We start from the raw sequence: 24,849 nt of genomic DNA, 5'->3' as shown, positions 1-24,849 counted from the left end.
GCTGCACAGCCCTGCTCCCCAAATTCCCACAGGAGACACCTTGTGTAGCTGAACTAGTAAAAAGCCCAAACAACAACTTGCCTACGAGTTACTACACGAGTGGATTGTTAACCTGTGGCTGACCCCGTTGCTTTTAATCTCAATAACTGAAATAAGCCCATATAATCACTCCTAAACTTGTGTGTGTGCCTGTGACACAGATTTTGCTCCAGAAGAGCCTGGCAGTGGAGGTGGGGGGGAGGCAGCTGTAGGATCAGCAGTGCCACAGTGTGAACACCCTCCCTTTATTCTGCTTTTCCTCACCCACCTCCCCTCTGCTCGGGAGGGAATGCTGGCCTGAGCAGAGGGAGCTTTTTTTGGCCTGTGTTAAATTAATTAAAAGAAAGAAGGTAGTAAATTGATGGTTACAGCAGAATGTCTTCTGTGATGCTGAAACCATTGCACTCTAAAGCCTGGGACAATAAATACACCCCAGATAACAGCTCCTCTTGATGGGGAGCCAGAACTCCGCTGGCCACGGGAGAGATGAGAAAAAGATGTCAAGCACCAGGGCCAGGATCAAATGGCACATCTGTGGTGGAGCAGGGAATTAGCAGATCTGGGACTGGAGGCCCAGCTTTGGGCCTTTTAAACCACAGGAGCTGCTTCTTCCCCCTTTCCTGCTCTGCCACGTTACAGCAGGAGGATGGAGGCCCTCGGTCAGGGTTCCATACTGGTGGTGTCCTATTCCCTGAGGGAAGGTCTTCCTGTGTGATGTAGTGGATAAATTCAAGGATTAGATTCCCACCATGAATACACAGACATGGACTCTGCTGTCAGCTTCTTGCCCTTCTTCCTTTTCTGTCTGTTCTTCGCTTTTTTTTCCTGGTCAGATGTGGATTTCCTTCTTGGAGCCTACCTGGAGTTAATCCCATATCTCTGCTCCCAGTGATAGCTCACATGTTCTATAAATCTCGTGGGCTGATGCTTTTTGTCTCTAGGAGAAGCTGCACACTTGTGATTTTATGCATTTGGACTCAGGAGTTCATCATTTATAGATACAAATGGGTCACGAGTCTGAGGAGTTTGAATCAAAATTACACATCAGCAAGAGGTTTGTACCCTGGTACCCCTTTGGGCTGTGACCTTAGTGGTGTAAGTGGTAACAAAATGGTGACAAAAATTAATATGGCATTTAGTGGGACACAGTGGGATGTTCATGTCTTGCCAGAAGAACTGGAGGGAAAACCCAGGAGCTGGTTCTCCAGCCTGTTAAGTTTTAAGCTGGTGTGTTCATCATCATGGCCAAACTTTGCAAATGAAGATTTGGGGAGGGCTCTGCCCACGTTTGTTGCAGGTGTGTTGGTGACTAGAAAGGCCAATATGAGATAGGCATGTCCAGTTGCAAAAGGCACAGCAGAAAGACTCCTTAGGTGGTAAATTCTGCAAGACACGATTCTTTCTGCGTTGCCTTTTCTCCTCCAGAGTGATCCTGCTGCGTTCTCAAAGGCATCAGCAGCGTTATAGATGGGGTGTCTCCAGACCTCCCGATTGGAGGCCAGAGTAGACCAGTTATGGTGATCAGTATGGCCAAGGCTGAGATGTTGTTTCAGGGAGTCCTTGTATCTTTTCTTCGGGGCTCCTCTCTTGCGGCAGCCGGTGGCAAGTTCACCATAGAGCAGGATCTTAGGGAGGGGGTGGTTGGTCCTTCATCCTGGAGATGTGCCCTGCCCAGCACAGCTGTGTTCTCAGTAACATGGCCTTGATACTTGTGACTGCTGCCTGTTCTAGAACAGATGTGTTGGTCACATAATCTGGCCAGTGGATGTTTAGGATTGTGCGGAGGCAGCGTTGATGGAAGCGTTCGAGGAGTCGCAGGTGGTGGCGGTGGATGACCCACGGTTCGGACCCATATGAGAGAGTAGACAGCACAATGGCTCTGTAAACACTGATCTTTGTGCTTTTCTTCAGGTGTTTATTTCGCCAAACTCTTTCATGAAGCTTTCCAAAAACTCTCTATGCCTTTGCTAACCTGTTGTCCATCTCCCCGTCAATCTCACCATCCGAGGAGATGAGGCTGCCTAGGTAATTAAACTGCTGGACTGATTTGAGCTCTGACTGGCCAATGGTGATATGGGGATGATGGAAGACTTCCTGAGGTGCAGGTAGATAGAGAACTTCTGTTTTCTTTAAGCTGACTTCCAGCCCAAAGAGCTCAGCAGCCTCAGCAAAGCAGGATGTTAAACGCTGCAGAGCTGCTTCTGTGTGAGCCACGAGGGCGGCGTCATCAGCATAAAGCAGCTCCTGGACAAGATGGTTTAAGGTCTTGGTGTGGGCCTTCAGTCGCCTTAGATTGAATAGACTTCCATCAGTACGGTATCAGATGTAGATCCCATCCTGATCCTCGAGGTCTGCCGTGGCCCTTTGGAGCATCCTGCTGGAAAAGGCTGTGAATAGGGTAGGAGCGAGAACGCAGCCTTGTTTCACACCATTCTTTATTAGAAAGGGCAACACATATATGGCAACACACTTTCTGAACCCTTTCTAATAAAGCTGGTGTGTAAAGCACTTGTAAATTACATCACTCATTTCTGTGCCCTTCCTAGCACCCCAGAGTGGCAGGGAGGTAAAGGTTAAATAAAAAAGGTTAAATGAAGGCTGTGTTTCATATGAACTATTGTTATATACTAAGCTAAGGTCTCTGTGGCTCGTTTGTTAGTGTTGTCATGAAGAGCTGCAGCCAGGCCAGGAGAAGCACAGGAATGTTTTGCTTTGTGTGGAATTGGGGACGTGCTGGTGGGGCTGCTTTACTCTGGCTGTGTGACCTCTGTATGGTCTGAACAGAAGAGGAGGGAATATATTTTAATTTTAAACTGAAGCTCGTGTCATGGAATTCCTTTGTCTGAAGTACTGAAGTGAAACTTAAGTGGATTTTCTGAGGGAGGCAGGTTTGGGGAGAGAACAGGCAGCACTGAAGTGTCACATCTTATGCCTGTGCTGATGTCCACCTCACCCCTTGGTGGCACTTGGAGTGAGGAAACTCCTGTAGCCAGTTTTTTTCTCATCTTTGCATAATGGTTGTTTCAGTGTTGAAGGTGCAAGTGTGCTGTAAATGGTGATTGTAGTCAAGAATTGTTTGTTTTCATGAAAATCTCTGGTTTCAAGAACTTGCTTCCTTACCCTTCACATCTGATGATCTTGGAGGTCTTTTCCAACCTGGTTGATTCTGTGATTCTGTGATGTGAGCAAGGGGGGCCCTACAAGCTTTTGACTTTGCTTAAAGGAAAACTTTTGTCAGAAATTTGGTGCAACTTGGGGATGCTCAAGTGGAATAAACTCTTCATTTGAGGAGTCTTTGAGAACAGGGCACTGCACAGAGGTGGCAGGTTCTCCTTGGCACCTCTCACAGGAATTCAGGGTCTCGTGCACCAAATACAGTTTATTTGCAGCTTGAGTGGTTCCCATCAGAATGCCAGCATTCAGTTTTTCACCATCACCACCTCAGCTCTGCAGGCTCATCCAGATCCTTCCTTCCCCCTCCAGGGCTCTCAGGGTTTGAATAACCCCGTGCTCTTTTCCAGGAGAGTAAATAGGGGATCTGTAAGTTCAGGCATTAAGGCCTTTGTCAGCCCACAGCGAGTAGCAGAGGCCTCCTGTGGATAAAACTCTGTTTGGGGGAGGTCCTTGTTTTCCAGTGCATTGGGTTGTGCTGAAGGGTGGAGGCTTGGCAGCCCCGTGCCCAGGGCACAGGTGGAGCTCCGGCAGAGAACCTGTTCCGCTTTTTCTCTCCCAACCACTTGTGCTGAGAGTGTTTTGTCCTTGTCCCAGAGGGCAGTGCTTCAGCCAGGGTGGAGGGGAGGATGTGACCAACATGAGCAGCCCTCAGATGACTTGCCAAGTGGAGCCTTGGCTCCTTTTTGTCTCGACCATTTCCTAGCGGATCATCCAGATTTTGTTGTTCAGCTCCAGCGTGTGCCACCTCTTACCTCTGCCGTGTGTTCAGGGAAATGTTCCTCCTTTTTGCTGTGCTGAACAGCTTGGCAGACCAAAATCAAAGTTTCTCCAGCACAGAGCACTCATTCCTGGTTAGGTGCACAAACTGCCAACACCCCCTGCCCTCCTGAGCTCACCAGCTCCCGCTGAAGCTGGGGATGAACCTGCTTTGTAGTGACTTAAACGGAAAAGATGGATCACAGCTCAGCAGTGACACTTCTTCCCGAAGTATGGAACTGCATTGCCCTGCCAGGGGATGCACAAACAGCCACAGGGCACTGCCTGGCTCTGCTCTGGCTGGAAGCAGACTTTGTACCACTTAAATCAGCAATTTGTCGCAGACTTTAATTATTTCTGGCAAACACGTTCGGAAGATAGTAAGGGCTGAAATAGTGGTTCTTAAACAGTGCTCTGAGGGACCATGCAGAGGGATTTGCCGACTCATTAAATGATCTTTTTGATGGAAAACTTGATAAAGGGGCCAGGAATGCCTGAGAAATTCATGGGTGTTGACAGACGTCCGTGTGTGCGAAAGCTGTGGCGGGAGGAGGGAGGTGACACGATGTGTCGGTCGGTTGCATTCGGATGAGATGGGAAGCTCCCTGAAAACCCTTCATTAGTGACATTCATTAGTGGCCAGAGTTGCTCTTCTGGAAGATTCTTCGACCTGGTCAGAGCTCAGCCCTTTCTTGGAAAGCAGAGATGCTCTTTTGTGTCTCCCATTTGATGTTTGAGTCCTGTGTTTCTTCAGTCCTTTGTACGCCGGAGCGTCGGCGATAAAAGGGGTTTCACGTGGCTGAACAATGCAGATTGTGCCTTTCTTCTCCTCATGGAAACAAAACTGGATTTTCACAGCCTCATTTTGTCCATCCTCAGCCGCCCCCCGGGACAGCTCTGCCCAGAGCTCCTTCCTCCTGTGCCCCCCGTTCACCTGCCCCGAACCAGCAGCTTCCCCTGCATCCGCACAGGGATCCCGCTCTCAGCTCTGATCCAGTGCCATGAATCCTTTCTGCATCCTTCACTGTGGAACAGAATTGCTAAATTCATAATTTATCCCTTCTGATCTGCTGTCTCTGGTGCTGCCTGTCCACAGTTCAGTAGCTGGGGGCAGCCACCCTTCTCCCTGTGCCATCCCGACGCTCCATGGCCGCTTTTCTGCCGTGTTTCTCTGTGGCTCCAGGCAAAACCCAGCATAGCGTGACTCACATCAGTCTCCTGTTGTTGTCCCTCTCCCTTTCCATTTCTCTCTGGACTTTTTCCACGCTCCTCTACTATATAGCAGCCCTTTAGCCAGGATTATTTCTTCCCATTTCTTAGATGAAGGGCTTGGAGGCCAGAAACGTGTTATTTCTGTGTTAACTGGAAGAGCTCTTTGGGCTGGGAGAGGAAACTTCTCTTGGATCGATGCCAGAAATAGCACGGCTGCCCCTTCCCTTGACTAAATGACCTTCAGATTCAGTATTGATGTGTAGCTTTGTCATTGCTCTATTTTAGACTAAAGAGGTGATCTTTGCTGGGGACCACGCTGGGAGAGGCCTGGGCAGGGACATGTGTTAGGGGCTGCAGAGGAGCCAGGCATGGCACTACAAAGGGAATATCTGCAGCTCCAGTGGGTGTTCTCTTCCTCTAAAAGACCTGGTGTTCTTGTTACTTTGAGCAGGGATCACCTCCCTGCGCTTCGAGCCCAAAAAAAAAAAAAGCGTTTTCATTTTTCCTTCAACTCTGAAACAGCTGGGATTGAAAGCCTGGAAATCAGGGCAAGCCCCTGAGTGAGTGGGCATGAGATGGGATTGCACCTGAGTGAGTGGGCCTGAGATGGGATGGCACACATGCACCTTGCTCCTGCTGCTCTCCTGGAAGGCTGGGAAGCAGGTTGCTTCTCCCTGGAAGGCGGGAGCCTTGGGCTGCACCTGGTGGGTGAATGCAGTGCCACTGTGCTGTTGGCCATCGCTGCTGCCCCTGCTGTTGCAGCATTCCATAAAATCCATCAGTTCTCCCCTGCTCCCTGCCCAGCCCAGCCCATTTCAGCCACGTTTGGCATTGAGGAGAACTTTGGCTTAGGCTGGAAATCCTCCTTGGCTACCTAATCCTACCTGGTTTGTCCTGATGTCACTGCGTGGTCCAAAGAGTTGTATTTTTTAGAATCACAGGATGGTTTGGGTTGGAAGGGACCTTAAGGAGCACCCAGTTTCACCCCTCTACCCCGGGCAGGGACACTTTGCACTAGACCAGGTTGCTCAGAGCTCCATTGGACCTGGCCTTGAACACTTCCAGGGATGAGGAGTCAAAACCTCTCTGGGCTTCTCGACTTCTACCTGTGTGTGAGCTTAAAATCCTCCTTTCTCTAATGAGCAGTGAAGAAGATTGGAAAAAACCTTTTTAAGAGATTTCTGTGAGGAGGGTTTGGGGCTTTGTTTGGCAGGTACAGAGCAGAGCCTGATTTTGGGATGCTCAGAGCTGTGTTTATTCGTGTTGGAATTCTGTGTTTGGAGACGTGTTTGCAAAGCTCCCTCCTCTTCCTCCCAGGACATGAAAGAGCAGATAAGGAGGGTGAGGTCATCCCAGTAGTGCAGAAATTTCCCAGGCCTTGAGCTGAGCCTGCTTCAGTGTAATCACTTATCCTGAAGCTTCATTTTGATCTTGGGCTGCAGAACCTGTGGAGTTAAACAAAAGCCCCCCCTTCCCTGTGAGCCATGACAGAACAGCCTTTGACCTCAGATCTTAAGGGCTGCATAATGAGAAGTGAAGGGACTGAAGCTGCTTTTTCATCCCTGGAAGGATGGGAGTGTCCAGCACTGCTCCCTCCTGTCTGTTGGTACTCACTGGGTGCATTGGGTGGGGGAGAAGAGGAAGACTCCAAATCTCCTGCGAGCTGAACCAAGAGGGAAAGGAAAGCAGGTTTTATTTGTCCTGGATTGATGATGATGACCAGAACTGGCTTAGATGAAAACAATTTGGGCAGAAAACTGTTTCTGCATCCTGTATCAGTCTGTGGAAAGCTCCATTGTTGGGAAGTTTGGTAAATGCTGAAGGATTAGTTGTCTTTTCCTCTTTCAAGGAGAGTAGAGCGTGGGGGTGCAAGGAGTTCTTCGCTTCAAGGGTAACTCCACTTTTTTCTTGGATATCCCATTTGGAGATTGTTTTGCTGGTGCTGCCTGAGTGGGAAGTCTTTGGGACACTGAGACAACTGTAGTGGCACTTGTTTAGATCAAGTTGAGAGTCAGGAAACAACCTTGGGTGGTGCCTTTCTCTTCATGGCACAAGCTGGAAGGTTTGAAAGTCCTGGAGAATAATTCCATAAATTCTGCCCTCAGTAAACAAGGAAAAGCATGTCCCAAGTAAGCCCTGTTCTGGCACGGGTGCTGTGTTAAAGCTGCTCCCCAAAGCTCGGGGCTGCCATCCTCGCCCTGGCAATCATGTAACGTGGTTTCTGCATTATGGAATATTGATTTACTGTGGAGCATAAAAATGTGCCGTGCTCAGCAGAAGGGCCTCTCCAATTGTTCTGCTCCAGGAACACTGCTGCTCAGGAATGTGAAATAAATTTTCCCTTTTAACAATGGACCCTGATTTGCATAGTGTCTATTCTTGTGTCCCCAGGGATCGTGGCACTAATGGGCTGCAGCGAGCGCTCCCCCACTTGGACACCAAGCTCAAATCTTTGCACACATACAAAGGGCTTTGCTGTGGAACAAGTGTAATAACTTCTCAAACAGTTTACTCCAGGCCGTAATTGTCTCCTCTCTGCTGTGCACTTAGTTTTGTTTGAAGAACTCAGGACACTGAGCACCCCCTCCCTTCTCTTCTTTGATGTTTTACCGGCACTCGTTTCAGGGAAGCTTCTTCTCCAGTAATCCCGTGCTGCTGAGTGTGGGGTGATGTCTTGGTGCTGAAGGGACACCAGGAGCTGGGAAGGGGATGGTTTGCTCAAGGATTACCTTCTTGGGAAATACTGGCAGTTGCTGCAAGTCCTGGCTGTCCCATGCCAGCCTCGTGGACACCTGCACTGCTGGAAGGTGTCCCTGCCCATGGAACGAGAGGATCTTTAAGGCCCCTTCCAACCCAAACCATCCTGTAATTCTGGGACTGAGGGTGTCCCAGCAGCTTTTACTTATTTTATGGTGTTTCCTTGTGAAGATGCTGGTTTTCCATAGGGATGTGTTGGCTTGTGGTCTTTGCTGGTACATCCATCCCCACGGGCTCCTCTGGAGCTCTGGCTGCAAGCAGAGCTTTAGGGTGGAGTTGCAGTGTTTGCAATTTGTCTTATTTTAAAGACATTCAAGAAAATGGCTCGTTGTGGTTGTTGCTGGTTGTGCTCGTGGTGCAGCAGTGAAGATCAAACCCAGCCTCTGTTATCTCTGTCTCCTCTTGGTGAACAGGAGTTGCTGGTCCTTCGCTACTGGTTTTGCCAAAGGAAGGTTCTAAATGTCTTGTTGAGATCCCACCTGTAGTGTGAAGAAGAGTTAAAAAAAAAAAAAAAGAAAAAAAGAACAGCAAAATTTCTGATGGCTTAAGTACTTCTGCCACTTTCTGCTTTCTGGTGGAAGAAGTTAAACCCTTAATGAGAAATACGGGTCTAAGAAGGTTAAAGATTGTCCTGTGCAACCCAGACCCAATGGGAAGCTGTAGTAAAATTATAATGTATAATATATATTATAACATAATAAAATATAACAAAATTATAATATTGATAAAGGAGGATATGCTCCTGGAAGATGTTTGTTGTGAGCTTCAGCAATTTTATTTTAGGCATTTTGAGGGGAAAGTGGGTATCTTGGTGCTTAGTTTGTAATGCTGAGAATGGCATCTTAACCAGATGATCTTAAGGTGATCTTAACCAGAGCTCTAAGGGGAAAATTCCCAGTGGACTGACAGCACAGTCATGGCAGACTTTGTTGTTGAGTTATAAACACCTTTGGTACATGATGTGGTCTCACCTTCTCACTCCTGGATTGAGGTGTAAGAGACTGCCCTAATTTCTGGGATGATGCTGATGATCAGGCAGAATCTTCCCATCAGCAGGAAGAGCTGCTCTGCTGCGCCTGCCTCGGTGCCTGTGAGCGTGTGGAGAACCATGCTGAAAAATGGGCCAATAAATTCTCTTAAAACATGGTATTTTTCAGCTGGCTGCTCTGCTGTGCCCCAGGAGAGTCGTTTTTCCCGGTGTAACACCCAGCTCCTGGTGTCCACACTCTTCTAATCCCACCTCCTGTCCCCACCTTCCCCTTCTCTCCCCACACCTTGTTCGTGGGGGCCGAAACAGGATCCAGACGTGGCCCAAAGTACTTGCATTGGCAGCTGAAAGAATAAACTCCGAATTTTCAGCTATTGTCACAGAACAATTGTTGCTGCTGAGGGCTGAAGAGCAGCTCGAGCTGGGAATGGCTGTTTTTCAGACAGTCAGCTGAATAAGTGCTTGGGGCAGTGCATAAATGTCACGGTGTGAAGATCTGGGGCACTTGGATTTGAAACAGCCCAAAAGTTCAGACCTACCCCTGCAACCAGCGGGAGGAATTTCAGCAAAGATCTTTAAAGAATTCTGGAAACTAAGAGAGGAATCAACTAAACTCTGAGTGTGAGCAGAGCTTTCTGCTGAGCTGGGCTGTTTTGCTTCTGGCTGGTCCATGTGCTGCTGGATTCATGCCTTGGCCATGAACTCAGTGGAAAGTGAAATCACAAGTGATGGTCACTGTGTTGAAACCTCTCTCTAGTTAATGGTGCACCAGAGCATAGAACCCCTATGATTAGGGGCTTTCTGGACTCCAGGGACAATTAAGACTTATTTTCTTTCTTCTTTTACACAGATGACACTTCGGGGTGGCTGCAGAAGTTAAGTGAGCCTGGGGGGTGGTGATATGGCAGCAGAGGAGAGCAGGAGCTTCACAGGAACTGGGTGAAGTGGCATTTTGGGAGCAGAGGGCTGGAGCTGGCTCTGTATCCATGTTGAGCATTTCAGGAAGATCCTCTCTGCAGCAGTCTTTGGGAATAGATGAGATGGAGGAAGACAGGAAAAGTAGTAAGATGGAATAACGTGCCTTCGAAGCTTAGGAAAATAATGAAACAAAAATCCCAAACCAAGAGAACCTTGGCATGCTCTGCAGTGCTCAAGTGGTGGTTTCTGGTCTACGTATTTCCCCCTCACACTTCCATATCCCTGTGGATTTGCCCATTAATGGAAGGAAGCTGAATGGAGGCTGACAGGGCAGAGAATGCACATTTTTCATCCAGGCAGAGCTTACAGGAGGCTCCTCCTGGAGATCAGCCCTGAGCCAGCGGTGGCCTCTGCCATGATTTCCTTGCCTGGGAAGAGCCAGGAGTCACTGCATCTTGTACTGCAGGTAAACTGAGGCAGGGGAAGGAAAAATAGTGGGACTGCCTTTCCCAGGTGTGGCACAGCCTGAACTGCTGTGCAGGGGTTTTCCTGCCTGGCAGGACCTGTGGGAATGGGAAGCTCTGCCAGGAAAGCATCACCCCTTATCACTTCCCACTCTCTGCCTGGTGTCTGAGTGGTGGCTTCTGTTGGGTTGGGACCTTGGGATCCAGTGACTCTGCTGGCCCAGAGTCCATCCCGGCCATGGTTTGGTTCCTGTTGGATTGGCTGTGGGTGAGATGGACACAGGGAGAGGGAATCGTGGTGGAGCTGCTGCTGTGTGAACAAAACATCCTGACCCTGCGTGGGAGCTGGTGCCTGAGATCCCACAGATCCTTCTGGGTGGTCGGGCACTGGATCAGGGCAGTGGTCACAGCCCCAAATCTTCTAGAGCTCAAGGAGAGTTTGGACAACATTCTCAGGCACAGGGTGGGATTGTTGGAGTGTTCTGGGAAGGGCCTGGAGTTGGACTGGATGATCCTTGGGGGTCCCTCCCAACTCTGACGTTCTGGGATTGTGCTCATGGTATTTTAGGGTCGCCATCCAAACAGAAGATGTTCATTGTATCCTTCCAGCTTGTAAAGCCAAAACCTCCTGAGGGATCCTCTCTGCTTTTGAGGCACCATTGTCCCACTTCCAGGCTTGGGGGAGAGCTGCCCCGTGTTCCTCTCGAGGTTCCCATGTTCCCATTGGGATTGTGGATGGGGCTGGAGAAAGGGCCAGCACAGACAAGGCGAGTGACTCAGCAGCAGCAGCACGTTGTGAGTCACTGCTGCTGTGCACCACTGCAGGATCCAGCCCTGGAGGCTGTGGGCTCCGGGTGTTACACACCGGGCTGAAATGCTGTGTCACAGTGTGTGTCCCAGACAGTGGGCCTGGTGTAACACCTGGGGCCATGGGGAGCTTCACCTTCGCAGAATTTAGGTCATTTAGGTTGGAAAAGGCCTCTAAGACCACCAAGTGCAGCCTTTGGATGGTGGTGCTCTGGAACTGCTCTGATTTGGGACCTTAACTCCATTCCTGGAGCACAGCCAGCCCCTGAGTGTGGCTGGGGGTGTGAGCACTGAGTTACAGTTTGTGCAGGTGGTGGTTCACCAGCCAGCAGGGTTGTTCTGAGCTCAGAACAGGAGGTAAATAAAATGATGATTTTTAGTTTACTGATGAGAAACCAAGCACAGTTTGTTTGCTCCACGTGTCTGTGTGCGTGCTTCCATAGAATTCACTGGGTTATTCCTTCCTCTCAAGTGGCACATACTTTTCAAAATAGTACATTAAAGGGAATCAGACAATCCCAGAAGGGTTTGAGTTAGAGGAGATCTTACAGATCATGCAGTTCCACCCCCTGCCATGGACAGGGACATCTTCCACTAGCCCAGGTTTCTCCAAGCCCTGTCCAACCTGGTCTTAAGGACAGTTTAAGGAAGAAGGCAGGTCAGTTTAGTAGAGGGCTTGTTTTTACTCCTTTTCTGAGTTGTAACTTCTTTGCACTCCAGAAGTTTAAATCTTGTGAAGGTGAGCCTGATCTCGAGGTATGTGGATAGTGGTTCAGCAATATAAACAATCCCCTGACGTTCCATTTCAGGGGGAAACTTTCTCAAGAGGTTGATCCCAATGTATTTTTGTTACACAGCTTTTAAAGGAGTTAAAATTGTTGTGAATCCCAGCACAGTGTGTTCATGGGCAGGATGGGCTGAAGGTGGTTTGGTAGCTTTGGTATTTTCGGTGCCATGAGCAGGTCAGGGGGTGTCCCCTGCCCCTCCACCTTGGCAGTTGTTTCACTTTGGTATTTTTAATTTCCCTCTTTTGTTTCCCTGTCTCTAGGTCTGTTTGTGGATTGAGTTTTGTTCTCATCCGAGGGTTTTCTTGGATCCTTAGGCTGAATTTACCTTCCACTAGGAAGGGATTTGGGGATATTTTGGGGAAAGATGCTGCCATGAGAGACTGGCTTGGGGCAAAGAACTGCAGAGAGGGGAGAACGGGGAGAATGCCAAGAAATGAGCTCTGGTCTGGAGCATTCCCTTGGGATGAGGGGCTGCTGGGACACGTGGCTCCGTGCTGGTGTTGGGCTGTGGGCTGGATACCATTTCTGCAACTGGTGTAGTGGAGATTTGGATTCTGCTGAGTTGCCCCAGGCTGTGATTTCTGGTCCTGCCAGGATCTCTGTGCAGCACTTCAGGCAGCTGGTAAGAGATGCCAATTTTTTTTTTCTTCTTTTCCTTTTTTTCCCCCCCTTCTTTAATAGAAATAAACTAGAGATGCCAAAGCAAACCTCTCATATCCCGATCCGAGCGATGGCTGCTGTGGTGGTGGAGTGGTTTGGATGGTTCCTCCTCACCAGAAGGAGGGCAGTTGTGCTGAGCTGTGTTTGGGTGCAGATCCTGCTGCTCCCTGAGGCCTCGGGCCTCTCCCTTGGACAGGAGCTTGGCTTGGCCCTGCTCAGGCTTTCGGATTTGTGCTCCCAAATTTCCCTGGAGCAGTGGGGGTTTTCCAGTGGAAATAACTCTTTACTCCCAGCCCCTGGAGGCCTTGGGTTTCTCTGGATCCGGGAATGAATGAACCGAGGGGAGGTTTGAAGGAGATCCAGCGGAGTGCCGAGCACATGCTGGGAATACAAGAGCTCTTCAAAGCTGATGGTTCTGTCCAGGGGTGGGGGCGGGTGTTCAGCTGAACAAATTGTTCACTTTGGCTTCTTCACAGGCAGAAATGTTACGATCAGCTAATGAGATTGTTCTCGAGCCTTGTGGGGTTTGCTCTCCCTCTCTCGGAGTTGTCAGGAGAGTGTGTTTGGCAGAGCTTTAACTCTTGCTCCACCCATCGATCTGGTTTTGCATTGATCTAAAATAATACCAGAAAGAAGGATAAAGGCTTGGTGGGCTGAGGAATGAACTCCAGGAATATATGAACTGCAGGAAAATAGCAGCTGAATTGGGTTCAAATCTCTTTCTTTAGTGAGGCACAGTTAAAAATTACAAGAGCAAATAAAAAAGTTGCATTTGTGCAGTGTTTGGAGATGATGCTTAGAATTGTCTGTGTGAGCAGAGCATGGGGTTTTTTTACTTGGGCACGTCATAGAGTCACAGAATCCCAGAATGGTTTGGGTTGGAAGGGACCTTAAAGTTCATCTCATTCCACCCCCTGCCATGGGCAGGGACACCTCCCACCAGCCCAGGTTGCTCCAAGCCCCGTCCAACCTGGCCTTGGACACTTCCAGGGATCCAGGGGCAGCCACAGCTGCTCTGGGCAACCTGTGCCAGGGCCTCCCCACCCTCCTAGGGAAGGATTTCTTCCCAGTAGCCCATCTAAATCTTTCCTCTTTTAGTTTAAAATAGTTCCCCTTTGTCCTGTCACTCCAGGCCCTTTTCCAGTCCCTCTCTTGGAGCCCCTTTAGGCCCTGGAAGGGTCTCTGAGGTCTCCCTGGAGCCTTCTCCAGGCTGAGCACCCCCAGCTCTCCCAGCCTGTTTCCATAGCAGAGGTGCTCCAGCCCTTGGAGCATCTTCATGGCCTGGATTTCTAGGGTGTGTGAGCAGTGGTGGTGCTGTCCCTGCCATGAGCTATAACAGCAAATATACCAGTATTTTACTTTATTTTTAGTACTGGCCTTTGAGCCCCTCAAAAATCATCAGAGAAAGGGGGTGGGAAACTTCTTTTAACCTGATTTTAATGCTGATGTTTTCAGTCCCTGGTGAATCAACAGGAGTTGATTTAACCACGAGATTTCTCTTGGCACCTCCTTGTTGTTCAGGAGTTGGCATCACACCAGTGCCAACATTCCCACCTCTGACCTTCCCCACGGGCCGGTGCCTCGTGGTGGTAACACAAGGAAAATACACATTATTACTGTGGAGATTGCCCTTTAATAGAGGTGGTGGCTGAATGTGGTAAACTGTCATATTTGAAGCTGCTTTCAAAGGTGGGAGTGGGGGCTTGGCTCTGATGTGTCCCTGTTGCTGGCAGCGAGATCCCAGTGCTGGTTCCCAGCAGGGAATTGCATCAGTGCTGGTGTTTGGGCAGCTCCAGGAAAGGCACAGAATGAACTTCTGAGCATTTTGGCAGGAATTTGGTGGAATGAGTTGAGTACAGAGCTGGGAAGAAGAAGAAAGCAGCTTGTGCAGAGATTTTGGAGCAGAATCAAAACTTGGGATGGGACTGTGGCTTCCTGCAGTTGCCAGTTGGCTGGTGCAGTCTGGGATGTGGAAGTGAGGATGGGATCTCACACGTGGGTTCCTTCCCGGTTCCTCGGGGAGAGGACAAGTATCTGAACGGCCACGTGAGGCCAAAACCAGGTTGTTACCAATCCACAGCCAAGCAGCTGGGTGCTGGGAGCAGGTCCTGGCAGACCAGCAGCATCCAGACAAACCTCTGACAGACCCAGAGTCTGGCAGACCCACAAGGGATGAACACGGACAACAGCTCTGGAACAGTCCCGGGGTTTCAGTGTGGGTCTTGCCTTTGGTGGGAAAGGATGTGTGCTGGGGTGGGATTGGACATGAGAAAAGGAGAATTTGGCCACAAGAGTGGATCAGGATGGAGCCTCCATGAAGAAGCAGCTCCGGGCAGTTGCAGCGGAAGCTCCGTGGACGTTGTTGTACAACCTCCACTCCCTTCCTCAGATAGTGAAACACTGACCCAGCTGTGTCTCAGATGGGTGTTAGAACCTCAATCCTTCTCCCCACAGCACGGTACGTTCAGGATTGTCAGAGTGGAGCCCCAGCTGAGGTCACCTGGCAGGCATCTCCTCACTCCCAGTACTGCAGCCTCACGTGGTGGGCACACACTGTCTTGTTCAAGAAATGTCCCATTGTGTCCCTCTTGGGCTCTGTCCTAATGCCCTGCTGAGGCTCCCACATGGGCTGTGCTAACACCTTCCCAGCTTGCCTCTGGCAGGTGAGAGAGGCTGAGGTTTGTTTCTCCAGGGAGAAGATCTCAGAATCCAGAGCTTTGAACCCCTCTTGGGTGATTTTTTCCCATTGAAAGCTGTGTAGGAAAGGGGAGAGCAAACCCAGCCTCTGTTGGTAGGTGACTGCATTCCAGGGGACAGCAGTCCCCTGGAATATGGGAATGGGAATATGCCAGTAAATAGTGGAGGAGGGGAACCATATGGAAAGTGCCTGGAAAGCTGGAGCTTATGCCTCGTGTTGGGGCTTTAATCTGCATCTGCACTGGATGGGAGGGGCCGGCAGTGAACATCCCAGGGCTCCCGGATCCTGGGATGTGCTGGCTCCCTGGCACTGCTGCCAGAAGCATTCCCTGGTTCCCAGTGAACCCTCCCCTTGCTGTTCCAGCTCTCTCTCTTGGCTGCCTGCAGAGCTGCTTAGTGATTCTGCAGTGCAATTCTCTCTCCTGGTACCGACTCTTCTTCCAGCGTGCCCTGCTGTTCCTCATTTCACATCCCGGTGATTTGGGTTTGCTCAGGTGCTCAGAGTGGCAGAAACCATCTCCCTGCAGACCCTGGCTGCTCCTCATCCATTCCTGCTGACTCCTACAGGTGGTTCAGATAACAGAGTTCCCCTTCAGCCCGTGACTCTCCAGTCTGAGCTCAGTTCTCACTCCATCTCTGTGCTCTTCCATGTCACTGTCAGGATGGTTTAGCAGCAGCTGGTGGATCTGCTCTGCTCACTTTGCAGCTGGGCCTTTAGTAGGGCAGTCTCCTGGTGAAAAATAAGTCTGCTAATCCCTAATTCCCTCAGTTTGTCTGGGCTGTCTCTGTCCTTCCTGTTGGAATTCAAATGCATGGACTCAACAGAAAGCAGGATGGACTGGTGGGTGGATGGGCTGAGGGATGGATTTGAAGCTGAGATTTAGATTGGATATTAGGAAGAAATCTCTCCCTGTGAGGGTGGGGAGGCCCTGGCACAGGTTGCCCAGAGCAGCCCTGGCTGCCCCATCCCTGGAAGTGTCCAAGGCCAGGTTGGATGGGGCTTGGAGCAACCTGGGCTAGTGGAAGGTGTCTCTTTTATTCCTTGTCTGTTTAAATCAGGATATTTATCTGGCATGAGTGTATTTTCGACATGGGAATGTGCAGATGGAAGGATTGTATCCCACCTGACTTTGTCCCTACATGGAATCACAGAATTACAGGAGGATTTGGGTTGGAAGAGACCCTAAAAACCATCCAGTTTTACCCCCTGCCATGGGCAGGGACACCTTCCACCAGCCCAGGTTGCTCCAAACCCCGTCCAACCTGGCCTTGGACACTTCCAGGGATCCAGGGGCAGCCACAGCTTCTCTGGGCAGCCTGTGCCAGGGCCTCCCCACCCTCACAGGGAAGAATTTTTCCTAATATCCAATCTAGACCTACTCTCTGGGAGTTTGAAGCCATTCCCCCTTGTCCTGTCACTCCATACTCTTATAAAAAGTCCCTCTTTTCTTTTAGGCTCCCTTCAGGTAGTTCAGGCTTAGAAAGAAAGGAGTGGGTTTCCCTCTGCCCCAGAGCTGAGGTCTCAGATCCCCAGTGGTCACTGCAGACTCTGTGTGTTGTGTATGGTCGCTCCTTTCTAATGCCAGACAGGCAAATAATCATTTTCACAGAACATTTGCACAGCTATTAGAGCTAAAGCATATACAGAGCTGGTTACCCAAGAGCTGATCCACATGAGGAGAACACACACGACATACATGTTGCTGACAGCACCTCCCAGTGCAGGGTGTGACTGAACAGGCTCTGAAAAGGCTCAGTTCTAAATATAGAGCCCACACTACGCTCGGTGCTGTTTTGGAAAGTGTGGCTGAGCCATCATTATGTTCCCCTCCTCCCCCTCTGCCGCAGGGTGTCAGAGGATGAAGTGTATGTTACTGTGTTTCGCTTCCTTGGGTTATTTTTGGTCTAAATCCAGTGGGCTTTTCTGGGGTAGGATGTGTCCTGATTTTAAGGTGAGGAGCGGGTTTGCTGCGGCTGGTGCTGCCATGTCGCTTTGGGGAACTAAATGGGTGGAAGGTGGTTTGTTTTTTATTTTTTCATACTTAATCTCAGTTTCTGTGTAATCTGAGCAAGAGAATGAGATGGATTTAACAGGCAGAGGTGCTTTGCAGTTTTTGCAGAGGCAGTCAGGGCAGGTGGCACTTGGAACGTGCTCTCAGCAGCGTTTGATTCTAAAAACTTACTTCTGAAAACAGTGGGGCAACCACAGCTTCTCTGGGCAACCTGGGCCAGGGCCTCCCCACCCTCCCAGGGAAGAATTTCTTCCCAGTGTCCCATCTAACCCTGCCCTCTGGCAGTTTGAAGCCATTCCCCTTGTCCTGTCACTCCAGGCCCTTGGAAACAGTCTCTCTCCATGTTTCTTGTAGCCCCTTTGGGCACTGGAAGGATATAAAATACATATAAACTGATCTCTAAATTGGTCCTGATAAAGATCCTTCACTGAAAAGGGACACATGGCTGTGTCATCAGCACTGCATCTGTCCCTGGAAATGGAATTCTGTCCAGACTTGGTTCTTAGAACAGCAATGATGTTAGCAGTGCAAATCCTTAACATTTGGAGGGGTAGCCCATCCACCAGCAGAGTTGGTTATTTGCAGGTGTACCTATTAAATATTGAATCAATGGGGCAGCCACAGCTTCTCTGGGCAACCTGGGCCAGGGCCTCTCCACCCTCCCAGGGAAGAATTTCTTCCCAGTGTCCCATCTAACCCTGCCCTCTGGCAGTTTGGAGCCATTCCCCCTTGCCCTGTCACTGTGCTGTTCAAGTCCCCCTCCAGCTTTCTCTTGGATATTCCCGGTGTTGCTGATGCAGGATTAAGATCTGGCCTTGCTGTGCCATCCAGCTGCAACAAATTGTAAAATTTCCACCAAGCATAAGGTCAGCATTGATAAAAATAGAGCAGGCCCTTTACACAGGGAAATATTGCAGAGAGAAGGACTCAAATTCCTAAAGCTGTTCTGAAAATGGTCTTTGGGAGGGCTGTGGGCAGAGGATGCTGTCACCTGTTTTGGTGGGAATTTGTCCCTGTCTGTGTTGGCACTGCAGCCAAAAGGTCCAGCAGGAATATGGATAACGTGTCTTGCTCTAAATTCATGGGTTTCACTTGCAGTTCCAAGCAACCAACTCCTCCTATTCAAGGTATTTCTATTATCTGATTTGAAACTCGTAATAGCCCTGGGACTTTTTTGTATTTCTTTCATTTTTAGCCGAGTGCACTCGGTACAGTTACAACTAAACCAGGGCAGAGGCTCAGGAGGAGCAGATTTTTCTAAGAACTTGGTGATTGCTGCTCCTTCCCTTCTCTGCAGCTGGGGCAGCCTCAGGACTGAACCTCATTCCCCATGTGCTGGTTCTGCTGCAGGGGCTGCTTTCGGCTCCGAAACGGGTTAATCCCAGCACAAGACTTTCTGGTTGGATTTTGGAGGAAACATCTGGACATTGCAGTGACTCCCCTGCCCCACATGCCAGGCTGGTTCAAAATTGCTGCAGAAGGAGGGGGAGAGGTGGGCAAAGGGAATTATTCTGTGATTAATTTCTTAATTGCCAAACATCCAGCTGTGGCGAAGGCTTTGTGCAGCAGCTCTGGGTCTGTCAGCACGTCCTGCTGGTGCTTTGTTTCTGCACCATGTCAGGGGTTTCCTCCTTTCTGGGCAGCCTTAATATTTATGCACTGGAACTGGGATGCTTAGGGTGTATTTTCATGATATTAAGGCTTTAATTGTGAAGAGTGGAGCCGTGGATTTATCCATGCCTTACCATCCTTGTGTTCCTTTCTGCCCTGGAGTGCAGCAGTAAAGATTAAGGGTGTTTTGATGACAGTTGATATTATTTCCTGGCTTCTTTATTTGCTTGGTCCTTCCATCAGATGCAGAAATCAACTTTGCTGGTGCCTGTCCTTTGCAGCACCTTGTGCCAGGTGCTGTTGGCTCTGTCACTCCTCTCCACGCAGTTACTCTTAAACCCCAACGATGGTGGTTGTGAAACCTGCCACTGAGGTTTGATTGTGGTGTTCAGGTGGATTTTGGGGCCTATGACAGAGGGTTTTTTTTTATAGAGGAGGGAGGACAGATGGATTTTTTCAACGAGGAGGGAGGGCAGATGGTTTGGTTTTCTCCAAGTCTTGGAAAAGTGGGTCTGGCAATTGTGGCCAGGTGGGACTGGAGCTGCTGCTTCAGCTGAGCGTGAAAATCTTAACACTTGCATGGGCAGGACTTCAGTCATTGGGCACCAAAAGTTGTTTGAAAATTGTTCTGCAGAGACATGGCCCTTCCAGCATGTCTGGAGTTCATTGGTAATGATTGGCAGTGGTGAGGTGGTGTCAGTTGTGCCACCCAGGATGGAGCTTGTCATCTCTCCATCCATCCTGCTTGGATTTTTGTGGCCTGGACCATTAAAACCGCACTCCAAATAACCCCCCTGTGCCCTCTGTGTTTCCCCAGGAGGCGAAGGGCAGAGTGGAGGTGGGCAGCAGACCGGGCAGCCATCGTCAGCCGCTGGAATTGGCTCCAAGCCCACGTCTCGGACCTGGAATACCGGATCCGGCAGCAGACGGACATCTACAAGCAGATCAGAGCCAATAAGGTGAGACCAGGATGCCTTTGGATACCTGTGCTTCTGCTTTGCCTCCCAGTGGCTCTCTCCTGGTGCAGTGGAGAGGGTGGATGTGGAGTCTGATGCTTTTTTCCCCCCCTGCATCTCTCCAAAAGCAGCTGTGACTGATTGTGATGCAATTTGGCTCGGGCTGAGTGTGATTCCTGTCCCTGGTTCAACGTGATAACACGGAGGGAGCAGTACCTTGCTTTAAAGTCAGTCTCTGGTGCTGAACAGAGCTGTTGCTGTTGCATGTGTGATGCTGTTCCCCATTCCTCAAGCCTTTCTCTTTTTTATTTGGCTTTTTTTTTTCTTTTAAAACCTTCCCATTCTTTCTTTTTGGGAGTAGCTAAAGATGGGGATAAGGAACAACTTAACTGGGGAAGGGAGGGGACTGTAGAGGAAGTTAGTTCAGATGCTATCACACAGCACAGGCTTAAAATTGAGTCTGAATCATGAAAAAAGGCCATTTTTGGATGCTGACCTTTCTCTGTGGAAGGAGTTATTTTTTTCAGACTTACTCTCAGATGGTGGGAGAGTGGAGGGGAGCAGAGAAGGGATGAGGGGAAGGAATTGTTACTGAGGCTTGTTCAGGCATGCACATCTAAATGTCAGGCCTTGGAGGGAGGAATGTCTGGAGTTTGTGGCAAGAAGGCTCATAGTATTGCATCAACTTAGAGATCCTCAGGAATTCAGCCTGGCAAATGCTTTTCCCAAGATGTGTGGTGCTCTGGGGGTGGTGGGGAGAGGCTTCCAGGGGGTAGAGAGCACAGGCAGGGGAGGGAGGCTGGACTTTGATGCAGCTGTGCAGAAAAACAGGCTCATTGAGTGAGTGAGGGCTCTGAATGAGGAGGTGGAAGAGCACGGCTTGTGAGCAGAATCCATTACTGAGATTAGGCCAAAAGGCTGCTGGGAACTGGCTCTGTGTCAAATCAATGATTCTTCACAAAGAGTCATCTTCCTTCTGTCTTAAAGCCCATTTTGCAACATGATTTTTAAGTACAAAATACAAAATATCCGAACATTTATGTGCTAAAAGTTAAGTAATGGAGGAAATGAGAAAACTCATGAAGGTTCAGGGTTTTCACTGGGTGATGACAACGTGACAGGCTCATGGAATGGCCTGGTAATGGCTGCAAGCATCCCATGTGTTTTTATCTGAGGTTGCAGTCTCCAGGTCTGAAAGGACAGGCGAGAAATCCAGCAGAGGTTTTGGCAAACAGGATGTCACTCCTTTGATTTGTTCAAACAAAACCTCAACTGTGATAACCCAATACGTGAACTTAAGACAAAACACGTCCCTTCAGGTGCAGGGGAGGTCAGATGTTCAGAGTTTTGGGTAGTGGCTGTTCTGCCTGAACAAGAAAAAACATGAACCACGAGTATCACACCCCCCATCTCTGACAGGATTTGCTGGAGACACCTCTTGCACCCAGCTGTCATCGAGCTCTTGTACAACATCCTCTGTTTTCATCAATGAAAAACCCAGAGTGAGATTCAGAAAAGAGCTTGGGACAAGTGTAGGAAACTAGAAAAACAACCCCGTGTTTCACTAACATGGGCTTGTTGGAATGGATTTGGCTTCAGACTGTACAAGGAAAAACAATTAAAGAATTTGGAAACACCTTGTTTTTTCTGTCAACATAACTGCAGCTTACTTGGCCATAAGGAGGTTAAAATGTTACTGCTGCAAGAATTCAAAGTTCTGCAAGTTCTGAAATTCGAAGAAACTCTATTTCAGTCTTTTTGTTTGTTTGTTTTTTAGGTTAATTACTTTTAGATGTTAGAGTTTACAGCCCAGTGTACCCTTCAAGAAAAACACATTGCTGTGTCAGATCAAAGCAAGGGAAGGACCAGGCAGTCAAAAATAACCTCATGTGTTGAGGGTGTGCTGCTGCCTGGGTGTCTCAGCAGGAATTGTGTTCCAGGCACGTTGGGATCAGCTCAGCTGGAGCCTGGTGAGATGTGGAGAACAACAAACCAGGGAACACGTGCTCAGGGTTGGTTGTAGGATACCCTGTTTTCAGGCACTCAGAAGCAGCAGGCTGTTGTGCCTTTGGATTGGAAGGGTGTGTGCAGTTGATTTGAAGGTCTGGGTGTCAGTGAAGGCAATCAGGAGGTTTGGTTTCTGTTCACAAATGTGCTGTTTTGGGCCGTGGTGTGGAGCTGGTCCCCCTTCACACCCAGCCTTTGCACCTCCCTGCTGTGTGGGTGGCAGATGCCCCGTGTTTGGAGAGGAACAAACAGCATTTTTCCTCTCTTTCTGTGCCTCTCACAAGCTTCACTCTTTGATGGACTAAGAGGTATTTTAAGATGAAGGGCTCTTGCAGGAATTCTGTGCAGTGGCAGAGTTGGTTGACTGAAACCCCTTAAAAGCAGGGTTGTTTTGCCCATCTCTGCAGACCTGGGCCCCACGTGTTCCCAGACCATCCCAGATGGGTTCACTGTGTTCCCCCAGAGGATTTGGGATGCTCTGTGAGCCTCCTGTCCCCTGGGGGAGGGCTGTGCTCTGCTCTGCTCGAGCTGCTGAGTCAAGAGAACCTCGTGATGGGAAGGGTGGGGTGGGAGTGAGGAGGAGCCTCTTGCTGGAAGAATTTGAAGCTCTCACATGAGTTTCCTGTGTCTGCAGTGGTTGTGTTGGGCTTAGGGTGAGATAAGAGATGCTACTGTCCCTCAGTGGGGCTGTTCAGGATGCTCAGTCCCTTCCTGATGTGTTTTAATGTGTGTCAGTCCTTTTCTTCACCCTCTAGTCCCTGGGCAGAAGCTGCTGCTGATCCCAGGACTCTGAGACATCCAAAATCTACCTCAATATCTGTCTGTCTGAGATCTATATGATTGACTTCTCATTAGTACCATAATTAGTGATAAAAATGGGAGTAAAGAAGCAGCAAAGTCATCTATAAACATTGTAGGGGAACCTTCCTTTTTTCTTTGTTTTGAAGAATGCTGATGGAAAGTGTTTTTGGGATCTTGGAATAATTCAGACGCACTTTCCTTTCCTGAAAGGAAATTTGATGTTGCCCTTCTAATTCCCCTCTATTATTCAAAATGTGTGTAAATAATGGAGATTTAAAACTCTTAGAAGCAAAGCAGGGAAGGCTGTATTAAGCTTTGCCTCTGCTTCAGAGTCACCACTAAAGGGATGTGCTTCCAAACAAATACCCACAGCATGTAAAATGAATCACTGCTCCTTCCTGGGGCATGGAAGAGCTCCCTTCATCCTCTTCCTCCTCACAAGTCCTTGGTGGCAGTTTCTGTTCCTGATGCCCAGGCCCAATTGCTTTCTGGGGTGTCAAAGGGAAGCAGTTTCCTTGGTTCCAATTTTGCACTCAGTCCCAGTTTCTCCCTTTTTTGGAGCTGCCTGAGCTCTGCTGCAGCAGGGCCTAGGGTGGCTCTAGAAGTAGTGGTGAAATGTTGTTTTCAGGGAGGATCTTTCAGGAGCAGAGGAAAATCCCAGCAGTGCTGGAGTTTAGACTTCCAACCTCTCTCATCCCCTAAACGTCCTTCTGGGACGTCAGAAAATTCTAGAAAACCATCATCATGTTTATTCCAGGCTCTGGCTGCTTCCTCATTGCTGGTCAGAGGCCACCTACGGTTGTATTTAGTTTATGAACTGTTTTAAAATGAGGTGTCCCTGAACTGTGGGCTACAAGGATCCTCGTGGAACACCACGGGTGTGCTGCACAGCACGTTGTGTCGAGGCAAAAGATCAGCACTGGAGTCATAAAACCCCAAACTGGTTTGGGTTGGAAGGGACTTTAGAGATCATCCAGTTCCAACCCCCTGCCACAGAATTACAGGCGACTTCCACGGCGTCCTGTGCCACTGGCCATGTGAGATCTGACTTTGTGACTTTGAGGGAAGCCTTGGAGCTCTCTCCTCTCTCCAGATGACGTGTCCAGGTTCCCCTCCAGGCTCACTTTCTTGTGACACACCGTTCAACCTCCAGAATTGTTTCCAGATGACTGATCTGCCTGTTCTCGATCTGAGCAGCCCTTTCACAGTTCTCTGTTTGACCAAATGCAAACTTGTTGGGGCTTGTCTTTGTCCTGGGCCGTGTTCATGGCCTGTAGGTTCTACCAGCTCCCTAATCTTGTGCATTTTGCCCTGCTTTGTTATAATATAGCTCAGAATATGCATCATTACAGTGATTTTCTTTCACTTTGTGTTTTTCAAAGGGCAAAGCAGTCCTACCTTAAGATTTAAACTTCACTTAGAGTGAAACATGAACAGGACAACATCTGTTAAGCCTGATATAACAGTGCTCTGCCACTGTGCTTTGTCCCACTGGTTCAGAGCAGTGCCTTGTTTATCAGTGCTTTTCTTGCCTTGCTGAATTTTGTGAACATCATTTCTTTGGGGGGGGGGAGGGAATGCCTGCTCAGAGTAACGAGTTTGACTGTAGATTTTTGGCACCCACTCAAAATTGTTTGCTTGGCTGAGGTGGCGAGTTCCACTTTGCAGGATGAAAGCAGTCGCTTCCTGCTCTGTGCTCCAGCAGAACGTTCCCTTTGGCTTGGCTGGCATGTGGCTCCCGGAGTTCCTGCGGGAGGAGGGGAGGGGAGCGGTGGGAAGCGGGACACAAGCGGTGGTTCAGCAGTTTTGCCCGAGAGGGAGCTAAACATGCCCCGTTAATGGGCTGAAGGCACGTGATCTGGCTCCAGCCACTGTCCTCCCCTCCCTGAGTTCAGCTGCGATGTCAGGAAAATCCAGGCAGCAGGGACTGGCTTTGGCATCACATCTGAAAATCGCGGCGGTCGGAGTTTTGGCGGGAGGGGGGATGAGGGATGAGGGATGTGCAGTTCCCCTGTGGAGACCGAAGGCCCCGCAGTTAATTCCTGTTCCCTTCCCTCTCTTCCAGGGGCTGATAGTTCTCGGTGAAGCGTCACCCCCTGATCCTGCAGTAGATGATTCGTCCCGTCCCGTTAGAGCCGAAGTGAAGCTGGAGCCTGGGGCTGACCGGCTGGTAAGTGCCAGCAGCGGGACTGACCCAGTCCA

At 49.4% G+C, this 24,849-nt stretch overlaps 1 protein-coding gene across 4 annotated transcripts in view; it reads left to right on the top strand.

Annotated features, from left to right (window-relative positions):
- Positions 1 to 24,849, top strand: part of KANSL1 (KAT8 regulatory NSL complex subunit 1) — a 102,375-nt gene that overhangs the window by 54,529 nt on the left and 22,997 nt on the right. For all 4 annotated transcript variants that reach the window (XM_051768688.1, XM_051768687.1, XM_051768689.1 and 1 more), the window contains 2 exons: positions 19,701 to 19,842; positions 24,713 to 24,817. In XM_051768688.1, the coding sequence (XP_051624648.1) occupies positions 19,701 to 19,842; positions 24,713 to 24,817 (247 nt within the window). The remainder of the gene's footprint in view (positions 1 to 19,700; positions 19,843 to 24,712; positions 24,818 to 24,849) is intronic.

The sequence above is a fragment of the Manacus candei genome, unplaced genomic scaffold (genome assembly GCF_025592945.1).
Source record: "Manacus candei isolate 608988 ecotype Guabito, Panama unplaced genomic scaffold, ASM2559294v1 h1tg000096l, whole genome shotgun sequence".
NCBI lineage: Eukaryota > Metazoa > Chordata > Aves > Passeriformes > Pipridae > Manacus > Manacus candei.
Note: the sequence above shows the minus strand (reverse complement) of the source record. Positions and strands in the feature narration are given on the sequence as shown.